Below are 24,212 nucleotides of genomic sequence, written 5' to 3' on the forward strand. Positions count from 1 at the left end.
GCTAATTTTCTGTATAAATAAAGGTGCTTGAGGATTCAAAGGTGGATGATTCTTGCCCGAGCCATCAACTAAATGAAGGAGATTCAAAGGTGGATGATTCAAGGTAAAGATATGAGGCTTCGCGTATGTTACATTTTTTTAGGGGTGGCGTATGTTACATTAACCATACACACGATCGGGTTGCAGATTGTCTGATATACATTTCCAGAGCTGATCGTTGGACTGAACTGTGGTTGCAGGACGCTCCTCTTGCTCCCAATTTTCCCCATATTTTCGTGGATGGTCATATCTGTTTTTTTTTTACATAATTGCCTCCACATCAGAGTGGAAAAGACTCCTCACATCGTGAAAAGAAAGAATATCTCAAAACCAAAAAAAAAACAAAACGCATCGCTCTCTCAGATCGTGGCCTCTCCCAGCGCCGGCGGCCAGCCACCGCTGCCCCTCCCGCGCCGGCGACGTGCTCCTCCTGCCCTCGGCCAAATCTCTCCCACCGTCGGCCGCGCTCCTCCTGCCCTCGGCCGAATCTCTCCATCCGGTCGTCCCTGGCCCAGCCACCAGCGTCCTTCGCCCTAACCCTAGCTCCTCGACGGTCGAGGCAACAAAAGGCGGCGCTCGGCCCGGCCCCTGGAAGAAACGGTGAGGCCCCTTGTTTCTACTACTCCTTTCATAGATCGTGATTTCCGTTCTTTGCTTGATGATTTGGTTTTAACATTCTTGATTGATGATTAATTTCCGTTCTTTGCTTTCAGGAACCCTAAACTGAAGTATGAGCCGCCGCCGTTGCTCGCCGGCGACGGCACCTCCACTGGAAGACGAGGACCTTCTCCAGGAGATCCTCCTGCGCCTCCCTCCTCAGCCATCCTCCCTCCCACGTGCGTCCGCAGTATGCAAGCGCTGGCGCAGCATCCTATCTGACCCCCAATTCGTCCAACGCTTCCGCAAACACCACGGGAAACCCCCGCTAATCGGCTTCTTCAACCAAAGTTATACCGTAGTCTGCGACTTCAATCCCATCCTGGAAGCGCCTGACCGTGTCCATGCCAATCGTCTCTCGGTGCCAAAGAGACACAGCTCCATGGGGAAGTGGCGTTTCATGGGCTGCCGCAACGGCCTTGCCGTCCTGATCAACGGGGGTCGGCGTGAGGCCGTCATGTGGGATCCTCTCACCGGCCAGCAACATCGCGTGCCTTTTCCACCAGGGCTTCACGACGGTCCAATGGGTAGTTTCTATGACTGGCATGCCGCGGTGCTTTGTGCTAATGCCGAAGATGGGCACGTGCACGGAGATTGCATCAGGGGGCCGTTTAAATTGGTCTTGATCTGCAACAGATACGAGCAGGCATCCGTTTCTCTCTATGACTCCACATCTCATGCTTGGGGAGATATTTTCTCGATGGTGATAGAAAATAGAATTCATTGGACAAGGTGCAGCATCCTTGTCGGAAATGTGCTTTGCTGGTCAATTTGTGGAGGTGATGCCCTTGTGTTTGATATTGAAATGCAGAGTCTTGCTGTGATTGGGAAGCCGGCAGACAACGCTATCAGTGACTGGTCTTTTCAGCACTTACGGATGGAGGATGGTGCACTAGGCCTCGCTGTTTTGTCGGGACTGACCGTCCAATTATGGGTGAGGAAACTTAACTGTGACGGTGTTGTCGGATGGGTGTTGCTGCACAAAAACAATCCTTTGAAGGGGTTGCTTCCAAGCACAAAGCCTTTGGTATTTATCGTGGGGTATGATGAGGACACAAATGCGATTGTTCTGTCTACGGCGATTGGTAACTTCATGCTCCAACTTGACTCAGGGCAGATCAAACATATCATTAAAAGAAATGACATGTGTATCGACATGGTTTATCCCTACCATAATTTCTACACTGCAGGTAATACCTCCCTATCTACATTGCACAACCAAAAAAATCAATTAGTTTTGCTGGGATTCATTACAGTTTATTTTGGTATGCGATTGCTGTAACATTGTTAATATGATTAAGGATCGATCAGAATACATTGAGCTGCTTGTTTCTTTGTTGTGCCTGTGATTGATCGTGATGTAACTTATTATTACTGGCTACATTAAAGATGGATTGCGGATATCTATTGCTTTGATGCCTTGCCACTGCTAAATGCTAACTATGACTCTGTCCGTTTAATGATCTTTCCACCGGGAGGTTTATAACAATTGGAAACTGGCTATAACTACACTAAGAAAATATGAGGAAACCATCTCGTATGTAAAATAGTTAACCCACTGCCACATTTGAAAGCTTAAAAGATCGTTATGTTGTTCTATCCAATAAATGTATGTGCAAGACAATCTTTGTCTTCATCAATTCATAACAGCACATACTGAATTTGTTAGTGGAAAATATTACTGGTTCATATAATTCGAATGGTACTATGTGATGCTAAATGTGCATATTTTATTTTCGCACATTGGTCATAAATGGTAGGCTCTCTTACAATAGAGTTATAGACAAATGCATTTTTGTTGAACATTTAATCAGTCTTAACATTCTTGTTTGCACTTGGCAATAGATGTGGTGTCATTTACTTCTTTGTCACAAAAGCTACTTTTCCCTTTTCCATTTACATAAATATATAGCGGTTTGCACATATTGCTTTCTCACTGATTCAACTTCACTTTGAATTTTTTTTTGCTTCTTTTGGTTTTAGGCAGGGGAGTTGGGTGGAAATGGGTCGAGCTGGAACTTTGACCACATGTGATCCAGTAATGTGCTATCTTGGTTGAATGAGTGAGGTAAACTTATCTTCCTGCAATGTGTATGTGTTTTCATCTTGGATACTTAGTTTAGAAGATGATGCAAGATTTATTGTTGTCAACCATTACAAAATATTTTTTCTTCTATTATTGTTCTCCATTTGTAATTTTTTGTCTACTAGTATAATTTCGATCCGCACATGGTTCAGCTTTAGATTCTTTCTTCTAATTTGCATAATGGCAAAGTTAAAATCTACTGTTGGAATCATAAAAATTTTGATTTCTTCTGCGGGTGAGTAGTACAAATTGGGTTACTGAGATGACATTGATTGTTCTGCAGGTACCTAGAGTTACACATTGGTTGCTGAAATGAAGAAAAGTGTCTAGTTGGTTTAGTCTCCTCCATATGCTGAGGCATGTGATGTGGTTGACGCTGAGATTGCTCCTATATGTAGTATGTACTTTTATGTACGGTGGTCTCTGAAGTGGAACTTGTTGGATTTAAATGTCTGAACTTTGGTACTATCTAATATATTAGCAGATATAAGTGAACTTGCGTTCCTTATTAGTGACCTGCAGAGTTTCTTGGGTTAATGGTCGGCTCTGCTTTGTGAAGCCGTGGGCTTTTGCTGTTTACACATGGTCTTTGTGAAGTCACTATCTATCTAGAATTGATCTTCTGAGTCTTGCTAGTGATTTTAACTATGTTAATGAAGTTCACGTCACCTCACCACCATATGTAGCTGGGACAGGTAATGCTTGTATATTATAAGGTATAATATACATAGAATTATGGCTGCTGCCTAGTTCTAGGAAGGTTATATACTCCTACCTTCAGGTTCATCGAGTAATGTTTTGGATGAAGCTTCTTAAGCCAGTCAGTGTCAGCCATGCTCGGCTCGGACACTCATTCTTGGCTCTATAGTGGTCTGAATCTGTCGTTCTAATCGCTCTACAGTTTGCCGCTGCCACTCTCCTAGCTCCACTTGCCTGCTTAAAAGAAACTTCAGACAGGTTTATGAGGAAAAATGTAACCATCAATGTTCAGTGCTATAGGATCCTTTAGCACCTTCCACTTTTTATCTGCAAATTTTCGGTCAGGTTGATGCTACTCTATGTTTGCTGCATGTGGTTACGTATCTCTGGCATTATATAAACACACGAGACACAAACCACATTTTTTTCTGCATTCTACCAAAGAATTTCTCCTTTTCTTGTTGTCTGCTACCCATGATGTTGCCTTTCTTTCTGCTGCCTGATTTGATAAGGCTTCTATTTTATCACCTGAGATACGAGGAAATTTTTTATGCTTTCTCAAGCTCTGAAAACTCATATGTAAGTATGCGCATGGATAATTTGTATGGTCCCAGAATCTGCCTTCTCACACATCTCTGATGTAGTAAAGTTATTTACTGGAATATGCCTTCCAGGTTTCTATTGAGGATAAAACTGAGGGTGCGTTTGGTTATCTGGCAAGCGCTGGCTTAGCCTGGCTCAGCAAGGAAGTGAGGGATTTGTTTCCCGAGCAAGCCTGCCTCGTATCCTGCGGTTTCCAGCTTTTTCTTCGGTTGACCGAGCTAGCCAAATCGGCTCGCCTCTGTCGGCAAGGATTGCCTTGCCTAGCGAGGTAAGCTGGCGAGCGATCCAAACGCTCTCTGAGTTGCTTCTGATAGTGAAGTGCATAAATGTGACTGATCAAGTTTTGCGTATTTTTTTCCGTTGGTGTCGTTTGTTCATGATCATGCTTTGTAATTGAAACCCATGCTCTAACTTGCACTCTTCTAAAATCCTAGCACGACTGTCAGTCAAGTCTAAAGATTTGACAACACTGCTTACTGTTAGATTGTACTGCAGCATTGTTATGGAGTATGATATGACATTCACACAATAATGGATTCAGCTAGTATTATTTTTCTGGCATTTACATGTTGATACAATAATGGACCCAAAGTGGTCGGACCCTTCCCTGGACCCTGCGCAAGCGGGAGCTACATGCACCAGGTTGCCCATACAATAATGGACAAGGACAATTTTGCATTGTAGTATGTGGTAAGAACAATATCAGCTTCTAAACTACAGAACTTCAAGGAATTTGGCAACTAGACATGAATTGCTTCATTTGTCACAGTTGACTTGAGTCTTCTCACAACCAAGAAAACTATCCTTCTTATATGTTGTAGGTCTACTGATTAGATGATTATATTTTAATGTTACGTAATCTGTTTTTTTTTTTTTGTTATTTGATGATGCAATGTGTGGATTACAAGTGTTGAGATGACGACCCTATATAGAAAATCCTCCTCACTCTACTCATTATCTGCAAAGAACAGGGGAATGTTTGAATGAAAGTTGACGCTTGAGATCAAAACCGGCAAACAATAGAAGCTGCTTGTATAGTTCCGCGAAATGGTTGATAAAACTGTAGTTTCGTTTTGCGAAGCAAAGTTTGAACTGCTGGTTTACTCTGCCAAACTGATGGAAATTATCACTAGCACATGTGCCAAGGCGCACACAGCTTTGATCACTCGCAATTATGTGCCGGCCCCACATATCTCAGCATTGTGCTGCTGCAGTGTAGTTCCATGGCTATCACATCGTACGATTGCGAGCACTTCTTGCGAGCCATACTCCATAGATGTCATCACCGTCTTGAGTTTCCATAGAAGAGAAAGACTTCACCCTGAGTACGTAAGGGAGTACATCTTACATTCAGATCACTACTTTAGTGGATCTATAAATGCTTTTATAATTGTTTACGGAGGGAGTACATCTTACATTCATATTTAGAGTGTGGGGAAATAGCTAGTTGCTGGCTTGTTACACCGAACAAACTAGCCTGGGTGGTAAACGTTTGTACATATGGAAAACTCATGCATGTAATGGCCACATGCATCATCAGAACCCGACATTTTGCTCGTATTTTCTTTTGTTTGCGGGGTAACCTGTGTTTGTATTTACTAGAGCTATGGCCGTGTCATGTGCTAGCATAATTAGGTTGGGTCCCAAGGGAAAATCTGAGTACACATCTCTGGCCAAGACCAGGCCCACGACTTTGCTGGCCCCGGTCCAACCAAACTTGTTTTTTATCTTCACTTTGGTGAATATAAACATCTCACTGGGCTCATATCTCAAAGCAAGTCACAGACCACCACTGCCGCACAAACCGCTATAGACCAGCCTCCTCATCAGCGACCGAAAACAAAGCTACTCACTCATACTCCCCCATTCCCAAAATCTTAGATGCCCAAGTTTTTTCAGAAAATCCAAAAATGTAGGCGTGTTAGATCTTGGCTCTCGATATTCTCTCATGTACAATTAGCATAAGCTTCTAAATTCTAATTCATTACCAAGGGGATATACCAAAGTATACCCAAAAGACTGTATGCTTTGGTATATCCGATAAAAGACACGATCATGTCTGCTGGAGCCTGATTGTCTAATATCCAGATAATTAAGAATGTGCCAACCTAGCTGATTTAGATTCTATTCACACGCAAGTACAAAAGGATACACTTTATTGTAAAGAAACAGGGATCTAAATAAGAAGGTTGTAACGACCCCACAATCCATGAGGATGAAAATTAATGCCTGCAAACAAAAGTCCAAAGTGCAGAGAAACTCAATTCACCATTTTTATATTAGCCGTAGTTTGTACAGATGATCGATTCTTGCCGGCGGAGGACGAGGCTTTCTGTCAAACAGGTTGCACACCTATCTGCCAATTTGCGCTCCTCTGACGGGGCTTCGGAAAATGGTTCAGATATACACAAAACTCGAGCAATCATAAGAACTGCTACCAGCAATGGATGTGAGGAAAAATAGGATCGAATTGGTTGAGGCTTTGTGCTGAATCCGTGAGAGAAGAGATAGGGTAGCAGCATCCACAGTTCGAGGCTTACAGACAATCATTTATCCACCAGCAAGATCATCATAGTATGCCTCTACTATCTCTAAATGTGGGACCAACAGATAATTTCAGTATCCACAGACATAGCATCCAGCTGCATCAGGAAGTCTGAAACGAGAATGAAAAGGGCATGGCCGAAGGCAGTTTTGTATGCCATGGATCATACATGCATACTCACTACCATCTTGTACGAAGTAAATTTGGATTTTCCGATAAATACTCAAACATAACCACTGTTGAACATAACAGAGCACCACCCAGAAAAACCTGTAGGTTTTAGTTCGGCGTTCTGATTTGTTGAGACAATAGATGTTTGATCACCTGGTGAAGGTCCTCAAATAATAATCACCACATGGGGGAGTGGACGAATGGGCCCTACTCCTAGCAACGTCTGGTCTCAAGAACATGGAGATTCGAACTGTCCCGTGTGTATAGCAAGCTTGTCTATATATACTCGAATGGTAGGTAGCCTTGGTCAGAGGATAAATACTCGAGCAATAGGTTGCTGATGCCATACCATTGAAGTTCGAGTCTCTGTTTTCTTCCGATCAATTCAGAGTCAGTTTTTGCACCTACGTAGCAGCACCATCCATTAGCTTGCATATAGCAGATTATCACTTGATTGCAAAATCCACTCGTTGGAAGAAAATATTAGGTCTTAACGTTGGGTGGCAGTGGCATTAATAACATAATAGAAATGAGATGCATTGGGAAGTACCCTAATCTAAACATGGAAACTTGATTGCCTTGAACTTGTCATACAACTCATGCTAGGAACAGGGTTGGACAAGCTAAAGTGGTGGGCTCATCTACCTGCCAATTTCAGGCTCCCTGAATTAAAGTTATCCTACTCTACATTGCTCTTCTGTCTTAGGAAGCAGCAAACTAAGATACTTCCTACACCTCCTGACCTCTCAGCCAGCGAGACTCCTCGGGCATCAAGAATCATGGGTTCTCACTAGTATATGTAGATTGGGTAGGGTAGAGCTCACTGGCATGTTAGATTGGCGAGTCGAGTTTTGTTCTTGGCTCCTCTGTTTCTTCTGTTCGTGTGTTTGCCCATCTTCCTTGGTTCATTGGAGTCGGTGCAGCAGTACGCTAGCTGTGTAGGATAAGGGAATTCATCAGTTTGAGAGTATCGAGCTTCAGTTACAGCATATTCTGCGTCAAAAATTACAGACACTGTTCTGTCACCGTGTCTAATCAAAAGTAATAGCAAGTTCTTAGTTCGTCACCGCCATTTATCTATTGGGATTTGTGACCTAAATTAAACATGAAGTCGCGGGTTGAACAGCTCCGCCGACTAATGCTGATGACAGATGTGTCAGATGTCGTCTACCAAATCCAGCACTGTGGCAGCATGAATCCTTGTGCTGCCAGATGAAACAAGGGAGAGCAGTTGAGGAGGGTGAGCCATCTCTTGCCAGCCAGAAGCCCACCGGATCTGTTTGTGTTTGAGATGTTTCATGGTCCAAAAACGAGCCGGAACGAGAACTGAATTAGTTTCTGCTTTCATTTAATGGTGTGTGCCATCTTTCCCTGCTAGTGTATATATTTTTGTGATACTTTGTTTATGTTGAAACGCATCATTAGTAGAACAGTTGTTTCTTATCGGTGGTATCCATGATAAGACCTTTTCCATTACTCTTTCCAGTGAGGCCTTCTTCCACCAATTCCTTACAGTACGAGCTCTTCAGATAAAGATTTTTAAAGTTCTGCGAGGTCTGCAAATACATGTTCCTTGTGCGTCAAAAAATCAGTAACAAGGATCAGAGAAACTATGTCATGAGTGGTGGGCTGGTGGCCATCCAAGGACACCTTTGTACCAGGCATTTCTCAAGTTGGCCAGGTCCTCATTGCACAAGTCAGCATACCATTTCGATATGTATTCCAAGGGAGAAAGTGAAGCGGGTTCTCCGAGATCCACATGGAATGTTTTGTCAGGAACAAAGTGTTGGATGAATGTGCTGAGAGGCCTACAGTTGGAGTGCCACTTAGTATAACTTTTTGTGCCTAAGCTGGTTATTGTACTGTGAGATATGTATGTTGTGGTTCCTGGCAGGAATATTACAGGTATGCCACGACCTTCCCATCACGTTTCAAAGTTGAATCCAGGCTGCTTTGTTCTCGCTAGAACAAATGTTCCCAACGCTTCCCATTCCTAGAACCAAACTTTTGCATGCAGGCCAACCATAAGAGCTAAACGAGAGTTGTAGTTTTTGGAGGTTCTAGGGTTTGTGGAGGTGCAATCGAAATTGATGTTCTGTGCTCCAGTACAGATGCCCTCCATATCTTTGCCTTTTTTTTTTGCAACGACATCTTTGCCCTTCTTTCCCCTTGAGATTCTCAAAGCACAACGTATAGGCCCACGTATATTATCGGTATTTATATTATTATATGTATAGGACTAGTGGCCCACATCTGACTGCAATGCCACATTACATCGTTGGCCTCCACCATACCAGCCTGGAATTAGGCAGACGATGTGGGCTGTCACACACTGGATTCTGGACGAACGCCAATAGCTAGCCCATTTATCGCGCCCCACCATCTACCAATCTTATTCTACACGATTCGTATCCATCTCCTCACCTCCCACATACACGATATATCCACCCGCCGAAATTTGATTCTTATCTCTAATCCAGAGCGCATCCTCCTGTGGCCCAGAGTAGATGCCGCCCCTAACAGAGCAACCATTGTTAGCTGAAGTCAGTCCAAATGTAGTTCAAATAAGCAATCAGAAACCATGGGTCAGTACCTTTGTTGATACTACGTAGTGGTTTGAACTTGCATTAGACTATGTGATGGCCGATCCAGATCCAGTTAAGCACTGAACGAGCCATCAAACTTGGTTTCGCATCAATCACCCAACAGTCTTTAGCGCTTCTATCTGTATACTCAACAAAGGATCAATGGAGGCCAGACTGCAGCCACTCTGTGGCCATTTTTGTAATCCAGCTTCTGCTTTTTCAGCTCTTCTGCTTTTTCGTCCGCATCATAATGTAAGTCATTTTTTGACACTACACTATGGAACGGTGGGAATAGCATTTAATTTGTGTACCATTGAGCAAGCAGAACTGCAGGAGTCACAAACTACAGAGGCGTCAGCAGGCAACAATGACATGATGCAAAACTAAACCCCATGGTTACATGGCATGAGGTTTTGCATATCCATCAGTACTAACTATGCACCAAAACTATAGCAATTTCTTCCCTCAACGACGGGTTCACTGCTGCATATTCAGAAATTCAAAAATTCCTTGATATCCAGACCATCAAATATTCCGAAATATGAAAATTGAGAAATATGACTGTCACTATAAACCCATTTTCGGATGTGAGGGATTTTAATATACTATATCACAACAACCTATTGTTGAGCTATTTACTATGTGAGTATGGTTAGTGATAACATGTAATCAGAATGTTGTTCTTCATCCTTCAAGTGAAGAAAATAACGAGGAGGGCTCCTAATAGATGAACTCCACACACAAAGATATCATATAATTGCTACTTTTTCAGAGAGTTGCATTTCTTACAAAGAAACTAAGTTCAATATTAGAAGAATGAGAGACATCACCGACGCCAATGAAATCACAACGTTTCAAAATGGCTGCTCGGACGAGTATCTCACTCGTGACCTAGGAAAGGTCGATCTGCAGAGTATTACCGATCTCATGAATGTAGCCTCTTCCTTCTACTTCGGTAGGCCTGGGGAACCAGGCAAAAGAATGTATTGACCCCAACGCAGCGCAGCGATCACGGAACACTAGTATTAGGGTTTCATTTTTTTCTACAATCATTCTAAGAAATGGAACACCGGTATGGTAAAGGAAGGAGCTCAGAACTATGTATTTCAGTTTTCAGTTGTTGTGCTGTGACTTGAAAACTTGCAAATTAAGATGCCTTTCTGGCTACTGTCGATGAGATCGCATGGCGACGGACATAATATTGCTAAATGTGATTTGAAAGCTAGCATGACTACCGATTAAGATATCTAATTTCTTCAGGTGCATATGCAATACGGCTGTCGCTGCTGTTTGATGGGAAGACCAATGAGCTAGCAGTATTTCGGGTTTTGGAACTGAAACACGGCAATAACCGGACAGTACACACAGCACACAAATAGCTAAACCTTCCTGGTTTCCACTTGCGAAGTCATAATTTCGTTTATAGCACGAGATGTTGTACATGATCCGCGCAACAAAGAGGGTTTTGTCAATTAATTTGTTTCCATCTGTCACACTGTGCAAGGCAACACATAAGTGAATCTGTATCATGTCAATTGACGATGTGACGTTTAAGCCCTCCAAAACTAATTTGCGACGGTAAACTAGAAGTATCCTTGAAATTCATATATAGAAGGGCATACCAGCATATTTGACATTGATACTGGGGTTTCAGTTTTGACAGACCAATAGTATATATCAACCGATGCTTAGACTTGGACGGAATGTAGTAGGTAATACTTATAGTAACTAATGGTGGTTTAGCTGTTGTATTGTCAATTGTATATTTGTTTAGAAAAGGAGGATTCCCCCGGCCTCTGCATCTCAGCGATGCATGCAGCCATTTTATTAATTATACTCATAAATCTTACAAAGCATTACATCAGTAAGCCTGAAGCCACCATCTCGGCGACACCTGTCGCTACTCCATTCCCCTTGATGCAGGGGTGACGAATGTCCGAGCCAAATACCAAACAGACATCACACCAAAACCTAACATCTAATGCCGGATGCCCCATCCCAGCTACATACCGGGAATGGGTCACACACCGGTCCGGCGCACTCACCGAGGCTACCGCCGCCGTCATCCACCTAACCATCTTTAGGGCAAGTACCAACGCAAAGACCTTGCCGGGTCAGCTGTCGACGCCACCATGGTGCCAGACAGCGCCCCCGTCCTGCGCTCGTCCATCCAGCCGCATCTGTCGTCGATAGCCAGCCGCACCATGCCGCCAATACTCGTCGTCATCGACGCGGTGGAAACAACGCCGCACCTCTTGGCAACCTCCAGATCGTCGCCGCTGCTGGAGCTACGCGGAGTCATCCACAATATCTCTGCACCGAACAGCAGAACCTCCCAAGACAGCGCCTCCATGGAGGGTTCGACGCGAAGGACTCCGCCGCCGCCCAATCCAGACTGAATTTTTGACTTTCGTCCGGGAGGAGTTCGGAGGTGGATAGGAGAGACCTCGACATCGCCTCCATGGAGGGTAACAGCGGCGAGAGACGTCGCCGATGCCGGGTCGAGCAAGCCGAACAAAGTTTCCTCCGGTCCCCATCCTATACCACCAAACCTCCGTCGACTTCGGATCTGGCAACGGACCACGAACGGAAACCTGCGGAGATGCGAGAGCCATGGGGCTCAACCCACCATGAAGGAGGATCGAGAAGTATCAATCGTAGATCTCCAGGTGCCCAATCCAGCGATCCAGCATGGTCAGCGACGACCACCACCACCCCGTGGCGGCCACCGGCGTTCAAGCCCAAGACCCAGATGGATCCGATCTGAACCCGGCAGCGCCCACGACCATCGATCTTGCCCAACACGCAGCCGTCACCACTCCGCGAGCAAGCCACCACCGACGCCGCGCAGCGCACGACGTCGCCATTAAACCCGCTCGCCGCGCCGCCTGACCCCACGCTAGCCCGGCGCCCCGTCCGATCTGGCTGCCCCACTCCAGCTGCGATGGACAAGGGGAAGAGACGCCCCGCCGCCGCCAAGCCGGCCAAGCTTTGCCCGGCGGCGCTGCGGACGGCAGCGAGGATAGGTAGAGGCGGAGGAGGGCCGAGAGGACGGCGGCTAGGGATCCCCCTGGGTCGCCCACGGGGGCGACACGAGGGGGACGAGGGAGACAACGGCGCAACGTATAGGTAAGTTGGATTGGATCGCCGCGCTGCCGCTTGGATTGGATCTGCAGGTCCCCTGGCCTCTCGTCTAGATGATGGTGCTCATGGGTCTAGTTGGTGACTGAAACTACATTTGTTTTAGTTGAACACTAACCAAAACTACTCTAGTAACAGAACAAACATCGAGTGGCACAGTGGTCATTTCGAGGAGATGATTTTTTTAAGGTCATCGGGGGAGGGCGAAGCCCTCCACCTGAATATATTTCTTTTTTCTATTGCATCACACCCCTGGGAAGGGGAAGGGTTTTACACATGTGGGGGGTGGGGAGAGGGACTGAGAGAGGGGGGGGGGGCGGGCACAGGCGCCAAACCCAAAACCTAAGGCTAATTCGCCTGAGAGAACGCGCGCAGCCACCTATCTACGCATGGACGGTCGGCCACTTTCAAACGGCCTTTCCAAAGGACCGAGTCTTCCCGGCAGTACCCGAGCAAACGGGCCAGGGAAGGCCGGGCGCCTTGGAACACCACGGCATTCCTGTGCTTCCACAACTGCCAACAGCAAAGGAGGATGAAGGAGGCATGGGCAACATCACCGGCCACACCCCGCACGTCCAGGGCCTGAAGCGCACCAACATGGTAACCCTTCCCGGCCACCTCAACGCCCACGGCCAGCCAGAACAAGCGGGCAAGGGGACAATCGAAGATCAGGTTATCCGCCGTCTCGATCACATGCTCGCAGATGGGGCATGTAGCTTCCTCAGCCGTCACAATAGTCTTCCGGAGTAGGACATCTCTCGTGTGAATCCTCCGTTGCACAAGGAGCCACCCGAAGAACTGGACACGGGACGGTGCAGCGCCCCCCCATATGAAGTCGGCGAAGGAGGCCCGCGTGCTGCCGAAGCGTTCCAAGGCGCAGACGGCAGCCGTCGCGACGCCCCCGCTTGCGCCCTGGCACAACACAGGGAAGCGTTCGTCGTCGCCAGGGGATGCCCGAACCTCGGTGAGCAACGCCAGAAGGCCCCCCCGCTCTGCGCCCCCGGCGGTGGTGAGCCTGGGAACGAGCACCCGGTCGAGGCCGTGGGCGCGCACCTGCCACACAGTGGCCTCCATGTCCGTAGCGTGCGAAAGAAGGGCAGGGAAGGCCGCCGAGACCGCCCCGCACGACAGCCACTGGTCAAATCAGAAGGACGTCCGCCGACCGCCACGTACCACCACCGTCGTCGGACTCTGGTATAGCGGCACTATCTTGGACAGCGACTTGGCGTGCTCTCTGGCCGACCGGGAGCCCGAAGCAGATAGCAGGGAGTGCCCGCCAAGCCCTGCCCCCACCCACGTTGCCCACCGCGAGGACGTGGGAGCCGCGTGGAGACGGTGTAGCATTTTGATCAACAGGCACCGGTTTTGCGTCGCGAGGTCCCGCATGCCGAGGCCCCCCTCCTCCTTGGTTCTACAGACCCACACCCAGGCCACGAGGCATTGCGCGCCGGTGGCACGGTCGGCAGCATTCCAGAGGAAGGCGCGGCGTAGCGAGTCCAACTTTTCGAGCACCGCCGGTGGAAGGAGCATGGCCGCCATCGCGTACGTCAGAAGGGCGTCCAACACCGCGCTGAGCAGAACCAGCCACCCGGCAGGGGAGAGTAGCCGAGCCCGCCAGCCCGACAGGTACTTGTCCACCTTCGCAAGCATGGGGAGGTAGTCGGCGAAGGTGAGCTTTTCCCACGATAACGGGAGCCCGAGATAGGCCTGCGGGAACCCCTGGACAGCGCAACCAAGAGTGCCAACGGCCTCCTCCAACACCTCGGCAGGCACGTGCATGGGGACAAACGTGCTCTTGGAGAAGTTTATGTCCAACCCCGTCGTGGCCGCGAAGTCGTCGAGGATGCGGCGAAGGCGGGCAACCGCACCAGGCTCTGCCCTGAGGATGACCAGCGTGTCGTCGGCATACTGGATCACCAAAGGGGGGTCCCTTCCACGAGCGGGTGGCGAAGCTCGTCGTCTTGTCGGATCATCTGCTGGAGGACGTCGGCGACGATGAGGAAGAGGTAGGGCGAGCTCGGGCCCCCCTGGCGCAGCCCGCGGCGCACCGTAAACCACTTCCCTGGTACACTATTAAGGAGAACCGCCGACCGGGAGGACCGAAAGATCAAGTCCATCCAGGCACACCATCTGTCGGGGAAGCCGCGCACCTCGAGAATTCGCCAGAGCGCCCCCCAGTCGACCAAGTCAAACGCCTTGGTGAAGTCGAATTTGAAGACGAGGGCGGGGGCGCTACGCCTGTGGCAGCACTGTATCACCTCGGCGGCGAACACGAAATTTTCGGAGATGCTTCTCCCCGCCAAGAACCCTGACTGGTCGACGTCGATGATGCCCCCGATCTGCAGCTGCAACCTCGAGGTGAGGGCGCGGCACAGGATCTTGACATCCCCGTTTTGAAGGGAGACAGACCGGAAGGCGCCGGGGGTGGGCACACCCACCCTCTTGGGCAGGAGTGCGATGTACGCCCGGTTGATGGCGTCGAGGTTCGCGGTCCCGGCGTGGACCGCGGTGAAGAGGCGCTGAAGGTCCCCGGAGACGGTATCCCAGGCATCCTGGTAGAACGCGGGACCGAGGCCGTCCGGCCCGGGCGCACTGGACCGATCAAGCAGCCCGGCCGCATCTTTGATCTCGTCGGGCGAGAACGGAGCAACCAGGGCAGCCGCGTCGACCTGCGCGGCATCGCGATACAGGCCGGCCAGATCAAACCGCCAGACGGAAGGACGTGCGCTTCCCAGCAGCTCGGAGAAGAAGGAAAGCAGCGCCTCCGCCTTCCCCGCGTGGTCGAGCACCATCTCCCCGCCCACGTCCAGGGCACGGATCATGTTGGCTCGGCGGCGATGGGAGGCGCTCGCGTGGAAGAAACCAGTTTTATCGTCCCCCTCGCAGACCGCCATGCACTTCCCACACTGCTTCCAGTAAGAGCTCTGGCGCCTGATCGAGTCGGCCAGCGCAAACCTGGAGTCGCCTCGGAGCTGCAACTCATCAGAGGACAAGGGGCGGCATTCTTCCCAGAAATCCGCCAAGTAAATCATGAATTTGCAATCATTATCAAAAGCTGGAATGAATTTGTGTAATCTTTTTCAAACCTTGGCCGAGCCCCTGAACCATTTCTTGCGAGCCGCCAGGCACCCCGCAGCACACCGGCCGTCACCAACGCTAGACCAGGAAGGGAGAGTGAATGGAAGGAACTGGGGATTTCGGAGCTAGGCACTCTCGAAGAAGAAGCGCGAGGAAGCGGGAATATCGGTTGCCCCCTCCACCACCAGGGGAATGTGATCCGAGGTAGGGCGGGGGCGACACGACAAGGCTGAGTCCGGAAAGGCCGTGTCCCAGGAGGAGTCGAAGAAGACCCAGTCCAGGCGAGCCAGCGTTGGGGGGTCGCGTTTGTTTGTCCAGCTAAAACGACGATCAGACAGAGCTAGCTCGTGGAGAGCAAGGGTGTTGATCAGAGAGTTGAAAGTCGCCGCGCGCGGGGCGTCGAACCGATCGTTGTTCTTCTCGTGAGGGAACTGGATTAGGTTAAAATCCCTGAGTAGGAGCCACGGACCCTAGACGCCCTCGGCAACCGCGATGAGATCATCAACGAAAGCAGCCGTCAGGGCATGGTCTGCGGGCGCGTAGATGTTGGTGATCGTGAAAGAGAGGGCGCTCATCGTAGAGGTCAGATTAGAAGTGAGAGAGAAGCGAGACGTGGAGGAGGAAGTGAGCATCAAGACACGGCTGTCCCAAGCCATCACAACCCCTCCCTGGCTGCCATCGGCGTCCTTAGCCACGTAAGAGTCGAGGCGAGAAGGAAGGAACGAACGGGCTTTAGAAATAGACAACCCCGACAACTTGCTTTCCTGAATACAAGCGATGGCAGGGTCCATCATGTTGATAGAATCTCGGACCACGTCGCACTTGTCAACGTCCCTGAGTCCTTGCACATTCCAGCACAAGAGCGAGAACTTAACACGGGGGGATTATCCATTGCAGAACGGGACACCGACAACAGGACTTTTATCATGCAACCGCAGCGACATGCGATTAGCAAGAGAACAGACATAAACGGCAGAGAGGGGCAGCACAAACGCTGTAGTATTACGCCCACGCATCCTAAAGATGCTAGCCGCGACGGGGGGATAGGCGCTACCGCGCGACGGACACTGACACGAAGAGGCACCCTAATCATCAGCACGGGAGGGCACCGGGGCGCGCTGGATCGCCGCAGACGCGCGCAGAGCAACCGCCTCCACGGAGTTCGACGGCTTGAGGACGCCGTCGAGCATCTTGTCCTTCGCCACCTTGGATTTGAGGCGAGGAGAGCAGCTAGACAGAGCGTCGCGGAGAGCCCGGAGATGCATGACCTTTTCTTCCATACCCATCGACTTGGACGGCTCGTCCTGGGCAATCCGGGCGCTCCGGCGACGCTCGGGGAGTGGCACGGCCACGGCCTCAGCAGGCTCCTCGATCTCCACCAGCGACACGCTAGAGCGACCACTGGACACGGACGCCCGCCCCGGCGAGCCCGTAGCCGCGCGGGCAGGCGGCGAGGCCGCGTCAGAAGATGGAGCACGGAGGCGCCGCAGCGTGCTGCAGGACAGCAGGGGGGGGCACCCAAGAGCCTCAGCATGGAGGAGAGCTGGAATCCGCCCCCATGGCCACCTACGTGCATGGGAGCGGGCCCCCCCAGCCCGCGCGCCCACTGGCTACCCAAGGAGGACCGCCCGATTGTGCGCGAACGGAGGAGGCGGCTCGGCGAAGAAAGGGACGTAGGCCCCGTCAGCAAAAAAGGAGTCATCACGGCTGCATGCACGGACGGGGCGGACAACGACAATGCGCGCCCCCCAGCGACCGCCCAGAGGCCAGACGTCGCAGGGCATGCACCGCGGGGTTTTGAGCAGGACGACGACGCGAACTGTGGCCAGCTCCCTGCCGGAGAGCACCAGCAGATCGATCTCCAGCACTTTCCCGAACCACGAGAACATAGCAGGGATGTAGGTGGGGTTGATGAACTCCGCCGGAAAGCCGGTGGCGGCCAGCACCGCGCACACGTCCAGACGGGGGGAGACGCGGTCGTACTCCTCCTCAGGGAAGAGGTCGATGCGTGCTCCCTCGTGCATGAAAGGCTGACGCCGGAGAGCCTCCCGCCTATCCTCCCAAGGCGCAAAACGCAGGTACATGGCGCCGACAGACGACGGAACCACCTCAGGGAGAAGGTGGCCGATGTTGTCGAGCACGGCAGCCTGCACCGCGAGAGTGTTGTTGTGGATGGCATTGGGGGGGGGGGACGATGACCACCACCGCAAGGCGCTCCGCAGCCACGTAGTTGCCCTCCGGCATGAACACCTCCACGGCGTCCGGGCACTCGGAGTCCGCAATGACAGACGGGAGCGAGTTCCCCGACAACATTGAGGAGGCGGAGCGGAGGGAAACCCGCGACTCAGACGAGGAGGAAGCGTGGTCGCGGAACCGCAGCAGCTCGGGGGGATGCCGGCCGAGGCAGGCGTCGGGGCCGGCGAGTCCGGGGCCCCGCGCTGCACCGCCGCGCCCGGCAGGGAAGGAAGCGGCGAACTGACGACCCCGGAGATGGTGATGTCGCGAGAGCGCGGGGGAGGCGCAGCCAGGGCATCATCCGCCGTGGGAGACTCAGGCGTCACCACGTCGTCACATGCCGTGGCCGGCACCTCGAGCGGGGTCGTAGCCCTGGTCGCCGCGCGGGAGGGGGTGGAGCTGGATTCGCCCACCTCCAGGCGCCGCGGCGGGATGGCCGCAGCACGGGCCGAGGGAGCGGAGGGACGCGCGCGTGGGAAGGGCGTGGACTGGCGACGGGCGAGGGGGGGCGGGGTGGTTCGAAGCCGAGTGGCCGGGGAAGGACGCAACCTTGGGAGGGACGGGACGAGGCTTGGGATTGATTAGCCACACTATATGAATATGAACATACATAACCGAGATTCATGTAGGTGTAGTCACGTCATGATTGAATAACTTGTATGTGCCACGTGCTGTAATGACAGATTTGACAAATGTAAATGAATACTGTAAGATGTGAATATCAACATAATCCAGGGCAGTTTGAAGTTGTTACTGCTACCTTCCTTGAATTTGCGGATAGGTAATGGTATACTGCTGCTCTTTTAGCCGGTGTATGACTGCAACTAAATAAACTGGACTAGCTGGGACTCTCATCAGCCTATTTTATAACTGTGAATCATCGAATGAAATTAATTTGCCGATGAAAAAATCCGAGGCGCTGGCGGCAGCGACAGAGAGTTGGGTGCTGACGGTGGAAGGTGGGCACTGGTGGAGAGCTAAGTTTCCCCCATGTCTCCCGATGGGAGCAGCGTGGGTCACGGGGGAACATGTAGTAATTGACCAGACCAAACATACATCACAAGGACATAATGTCTTGCCTAAAACAGGATACGCTGCACAATCGCACACAAATAACTTTAGTGCAACAAATGGAGTAGACATATGACCTTAGTGTTTTACTGGAACAAGGTTAGAATGACATTAATTTTGTAACAGTACTCCAATAGAACATTGATATTTGCTAACAATGAATCGCAAGTTGAATTAATGAGAAAAAAACCAACTTATAATCCCTTCACATTAATCGTCGTTGAGATGGAAAACAAACCAAGACAGCAATACGACATCAATAATTAATCTAGCTAGCTCAGCTTAACCCATAGCCGTGGAGGAAAAACATGAATATCCAAATAAGTAGGTCCAAAACAATCTCGGGCATTCCACCCAAAGGGAACTGTGACGTGAGAAACTAATAATTAGCATTTATTATGTCCATCATCACGTCGTTGTTGGGTTGCTGTTAGACCAAGGGGAACCACCAGGAACAGCAAGAGGCATCATTTGGTTACCATTTCTCGAACTATTCTTAAGGTGTTCCCGGACTACTAGTGCAGATGGCAGTCTTTCACTACTTAGTCAGATTTCTGTTGCCTCCCAATCACACGGTGCGTGGCTAGTAATAATTGGCCTACTCATCTATAGTGACTAAAATCATGCCCACAACCGCTCGAATCTGCCTAGCCCGGCCAAAACAAGTAGTGCATGCGAACATCATGGAGGAGGCCAAATTTATAGTGGCAATCTTGGGACCGGCCTATGTGGCATTTAGCGATTAGACGGTCACGGTTGGGTAGAAGTGCGTGCAGATGCAGCACTCATACTTGACTCACCCACCTATGTTCTGCACGAAGTCTGTTTCTGGCGAAATAGTATCAGCCGACACTAAGATGGTAAATCCCACGGTTTTAACTATGATATTGTCTCACCAGAAAAGTATCGATGGAGTTAGATACTCCCACCGATCAATATTACTTATCGCTGAAACGGATATATCTAGACGTATTTCAGTGCTAGATATATCTGTTAAAATACTTGCACTATGTAAAGAGCACTAATCCTCATTAGGATGGCACTTGGTGGCTTCACTCCACAATCCCATTTTTACTTCCGTCATTTTGTATTGAGCAGAGTGGAGTGGGGAGGGCAGCCGGCTGCCATACCGGCGTCGGCCACACCACCATCGCGTTGCTTCATCTCTCCCCACTAGTAGAAAGCAGGGCTATGGTCCAGGCCGGCTCAGTCCATTAGTCCCGGTTCAGTCTAGAACCGGGATCAATGTGGGCATTGGTCCCGGTTCGTGAGCCCAGGGGGCTGGCCAGGCCACGTGGGCCATTGGTCCCGGTTCGTCTGGACCTTTTGGTCCCGGTTGGTGGGACGAACCGGGACCAATGGGCCTCGCTCCTGACCCACCACCATTGGTCCCGGTTGGTGGCATGAACCGGGACTAAAGGACCAAAGGCTTCCCTTTAGTCCCGGTTCATGCCACCAACCGGTTCATGACACCAACCGGGACCAATGAGGTGCCTATATATACCCCCTCGCGCAAGAGCAGAGCACAGTGCTCTGTTTTTTCTGGCCGAGGGGGAGAGGGCTTTGTGGTGCTCTAGCTCACCTCCTATGCACATGAGGTGTTCGATGGAATGCCCGAGCCACACTACTTAAGCTTTCTCCTCTCGAAGCTCGATCTCCAAGCTCCATTTTCCTCGAGATTTGTCTAGATTTAGCGGTCCGTCACGCCCCGTCCCCGTCTTCACCGCCGTCGATCACCCGCGCCGATCTCATCACCGACACCACCGTGGTGAGCCTCTTGTTCTTATCTTCTTTCTGAAAGGAAAAATATTCTTACTTGTATGTTTAGATAGATACTTGTATCATTTTCTTACATTTATTATTGCATCTTATATAGTGCGATGGTTTTGGTATCCGCCCCCGTCGGCCCTCGTCCTGTCTATGATTCGGATTTGGTATGTATATTATCTTTATAACTATTGGTTCATTTATTGTTTATGAAAATTATGCCGACCAACGTGACATAGATTTTATTTATCTAGGATGTATGTGAATTGAAAATGCCAACCGACCCTATTGTCGAGAGGTTAAATTTAGTTGAAGAAGAAAACAATTTGTTGAAGGAAAAAATAAAAAAAATTAAGGAGGAGAAGATGATATTGGAGTTGCATGTTGCGGATGTCGTCGATGATCACAAGATCAAGATGGATGCAATGCGCTTGAAGATTAGAAAAATTAGAAAATATGCCATTCATACCGAGGCTTGGTATCATTATGCCGTTGGATCAATTGTTACCTTGGTTGCGATTATGATCGCATTTGTTTTCGCATTGAAATGTTTTACATAGTTTCAATGTATGGTTTAATTAATTAGATGCTCTAGAGAGCTATATGTTATTAGATGAGAACTATGTATGCACTTTGGTTTTAATGTGATGATGAACTTCTATTAATTTGGACACTTAATTATATATAATGCACGCAGATGAACCGGCAATGGATGTACGGTGACAGACACACCCGCGAGTACATTAAGGGCGTGCATGAGTTTCTCGATGCGGCTGAGGCAAACAAGCAGAATGGTTTTATGTGTTGTCCATGCACTGAATGTGGGAATACGAGGTCTTACTCTAACCGGAAAATCCTTCACTCCCACCTGCTTTACAAAGGTTTCATGGCACACTATAATGTTTGGACGAGGCACGAAGAAATAGGGGTTATGATGGAAGACGGCGAAAAAGAAGAGTACGATGACAACTATGTGCCCCCTGAATACGGTGATGCTGCAACGGGGGGAGCTGGTGAAGATCAAGAGGAACCAGACGATGTGCCCAATGATGCTGCCACGGGTGAAGCTGCTGAAGATCAAGAGGAAGCAGACGATGTGCCCGATGATGATGATCTCCGCCGGGTCATTGTCGATGCAAGGACGCAATGCATTAGTCAAAAGGAGAAGCTGAAGTTCGATCGCATGTTAGAGGATCACAAAAAAGGGTTATACCCCAATTGCGAAGATGGCAACACAAAGCTCGGTACCGTACTGGAATTGCTGCAGTGGAAGGAGAGAATGCTGTGGCTGACAAAGGATTTGAGAAGCTACTGAAAATATTGAAGAAGAAGCTTCCAAAGGATAACGAATTGCCCGACAGTACATACGCAGCAAAGAAGGTCATATGCCCTCTAGGATTGGAGGTGGAGAAGATACATGCATGTCCTAATGACTGCATCCTCTACCGCAGTGCATACAAGGATCTGAACGCATGCCCGGTATGCGGTGCGTTGCGGTATAAGATCAGACGAGATGACCTGGTGATGTTGACGGCGAGCCCCTCAGGAAGAGGGTTCCTGCGAAGGTGATGTGGTATGCTCCTATAATACCACGGTTGAAACGTCTGTTCAGGAACGAAGAGCATGCCAAGTTGATGCGATGGCACAGTGAGAACCGAAAGAAAGATGGGAAGTTGAGAGCACCCGCTGACGGGTCGCAGTGGAGAAAAATCGAGAGAAAGTACTGGGATGAGTTTGCAAAGGACCCAAGGAATGTATGGTTTTCTTTAAGCGCGGATGGCATTAATCCTTTCTGGGAGCAGAGCAGCAATCACATCACCTGGCCCGTGACTCTATGTATGTATAACCTTCCTCCTTGGATGTGCATGAAGCGGAAGTTCATTATGATGCCAGTTCTCATCCAAGGCCCTAAGCAACCCGGCAACGAAATTGATGTGTACCTAAGGCCATTAGTTGAAGAACTTTTACAGCTGTGGAATGGAAACGGTGTACGTATGTGGGATGAGCACAGACATGAGGAATTTAACCTTAATACGTTGTTGTTCATGACCATCAACGATTGGCCCGCTCTCAGTAACCTTTCAGGACAGACAAACAAAGGATACCACGCATGCATGCACTGTTTAGATGACACTGAAAGTATATACCTGGACAAATGCAGGAAGAATGTGTACCTGGGCCATCGTCGATTTCTTCCGACCAACCATTAATGTCGAAAGAAAGGCAAGCATTTCAAAGGCGAGGCAGATCACCGGAAGAAGCCCGCCATGCGCACCGGTGATCATGTGCTTGCTATGGTCAATGATTTACACTACGTAATCTTTGGAAAGGGTCCCGGTGGACTAGCTGTTCTGAATGACGCTGAGGGACACGCACCCATGTGGAAGAAGAAATCTATATTTTGGGACCTACCCTACTGGAAAGACCTAGAGGTCCGCTCCTCAATCGACGTGATGCACGTGATGAAGAACCTTTGCGTGAACCTGCTAGGCTTCTTGGGCGTGTATGGGAAGACAAAAGATACACCTGAGGCACGGGAGGACCTGCAACGTTTGCACGAAAAAGACGGCATGCCTCCGAAGCAGTATAAAGGTCCTGCCAGCTACGCTCTTACGAAAGAAGAGAAAGAAATCTTCTTTGAATGCCTGCTCAGTATGAAGGTCACGACTGGCTTCTCGTCGAATATAAAGGGAATAATAAATATGCCAGAGAAAAAGTTTCAGAACCTAAAGTCTCATGACTGCCACGTGATTATGACGCAACTGCTTCCGGTTGCATTGAGGGGGCTTCTACCGGAAAACGTCAGATTAGCCATTGTGAAGCTATGTGCATTCCTCAATGCAATCTCTCAGAAGGTGATCGATCCAGAAATCGTACCAAGGCTAAGGAGTGATGTGGCGCAATGTCTTGTCAGTTTCGAGCTGGTGTTCCCACCATCCTTCTTCAATATCATGACGCACGTCCTAGTTCATCTAGTCGACGAGATTGTCATCCTGGGGCCCGTATTTCTACACAATATGTTCCCCTTTGAGAGGTTCATGGGAGTCCTAAAGAAATATGTCTGTAACCGTGCTAGGCCAGAAGGAAGCATCTCCATGTGCCATCAAACAGAGGATGTTATCGGGTTTTGTGTTGACTTCATTCCTGGCCTTAACAAGATAGGTCTCCCTAAATCGCGGTATGAGGGGAGACTGACTGGAAAAGGCACTCTTGGAAGAGACTCAATAATATGCACGGACGGATATTCTTGGTCTCAAGCACACTACACAGTTCTACAGAACTCTACCTTGGTGACCCCGTATGTCGATGAACACAAGAACAGTCTGCGTTCCAAACACCCGGAGCAATGCGACAACTGGATCACATGTGAACACATCAAGACTTTCAGCAGTTGGTTGGAAACACGTCTCAGAGGTGACAACACTGTTTGTGATGAGTTGTACTTGTTGTCCAGGGGACCATCTTTGACTGTATTGACTTACAAAGGATACGAGATAAATGGGAATACATTTTACACGATCGCCCAAGATCAAAA

General features: G+C 49.5%; 1 protein-coding gene across 1 annotated transcript; it reads left to right on the plus strand.

Moving 5' to 3' along the window:
• The first annotated feature begins 354 nt into the window (after positions 1 to 354).
• On the plus strand, positions 355 to 3,375 carry LOC123082520 (uncharacterized). The gene is made up of 4 exons (XM_044504843.1): positions 355 to 639; positions 753 to 1,886; positions 2,680 to 2,764; positions 3,066 to 3,375. Exons 2-3 carry the CDS (start codon positions 770 to 772, stop codon positions 2,718 to 2,720), a joined length of 1,158 nt encoding a protein of 385 aa, XP_044360778.1. The 5' UTR covers positions 355 to 639; positions 753 to 769; the 3' UTR covers positions 2,721 to 2,764; positions 3,066 to 3,375.
• The last annotated feature ends 20,837 nt before the right edge of the window (positions 3,376 to 24,212 follow it).

The sequence above is a fragment of the Triticum aestivum genome, chromosome 4A (assembly GCF_018294505.1).
Source record: "Triticum aestivum cultivar Chinese Spring chromosome 4A, IWGSC CS RefSeq v2.1, whole genome shotgun sequence".
NCBI lineage: Eukaryota > Viridiplantae > Streptophyta > Magnoliopsida > Poales > Poaceae > Triticum > Triticum aestivum.

Excerpts from the sequence above, each read along its gene's own strand:
- LOC123082520 (XM_044504843.1), top strand. The coding sequence starts at position 770 with ATGAGCCGCCGCCGTTGCTCGCCGGCGACGGCACCTCCACTGGAAGAC. Across the intron at positions 1,887-2,679 it reads CCATAATTTCTACACTGCAG|GCAGGGGAGTTGGGTGGAAA; the intron begins GTAATACCTCCC and ends TTTTGGTTTTAG.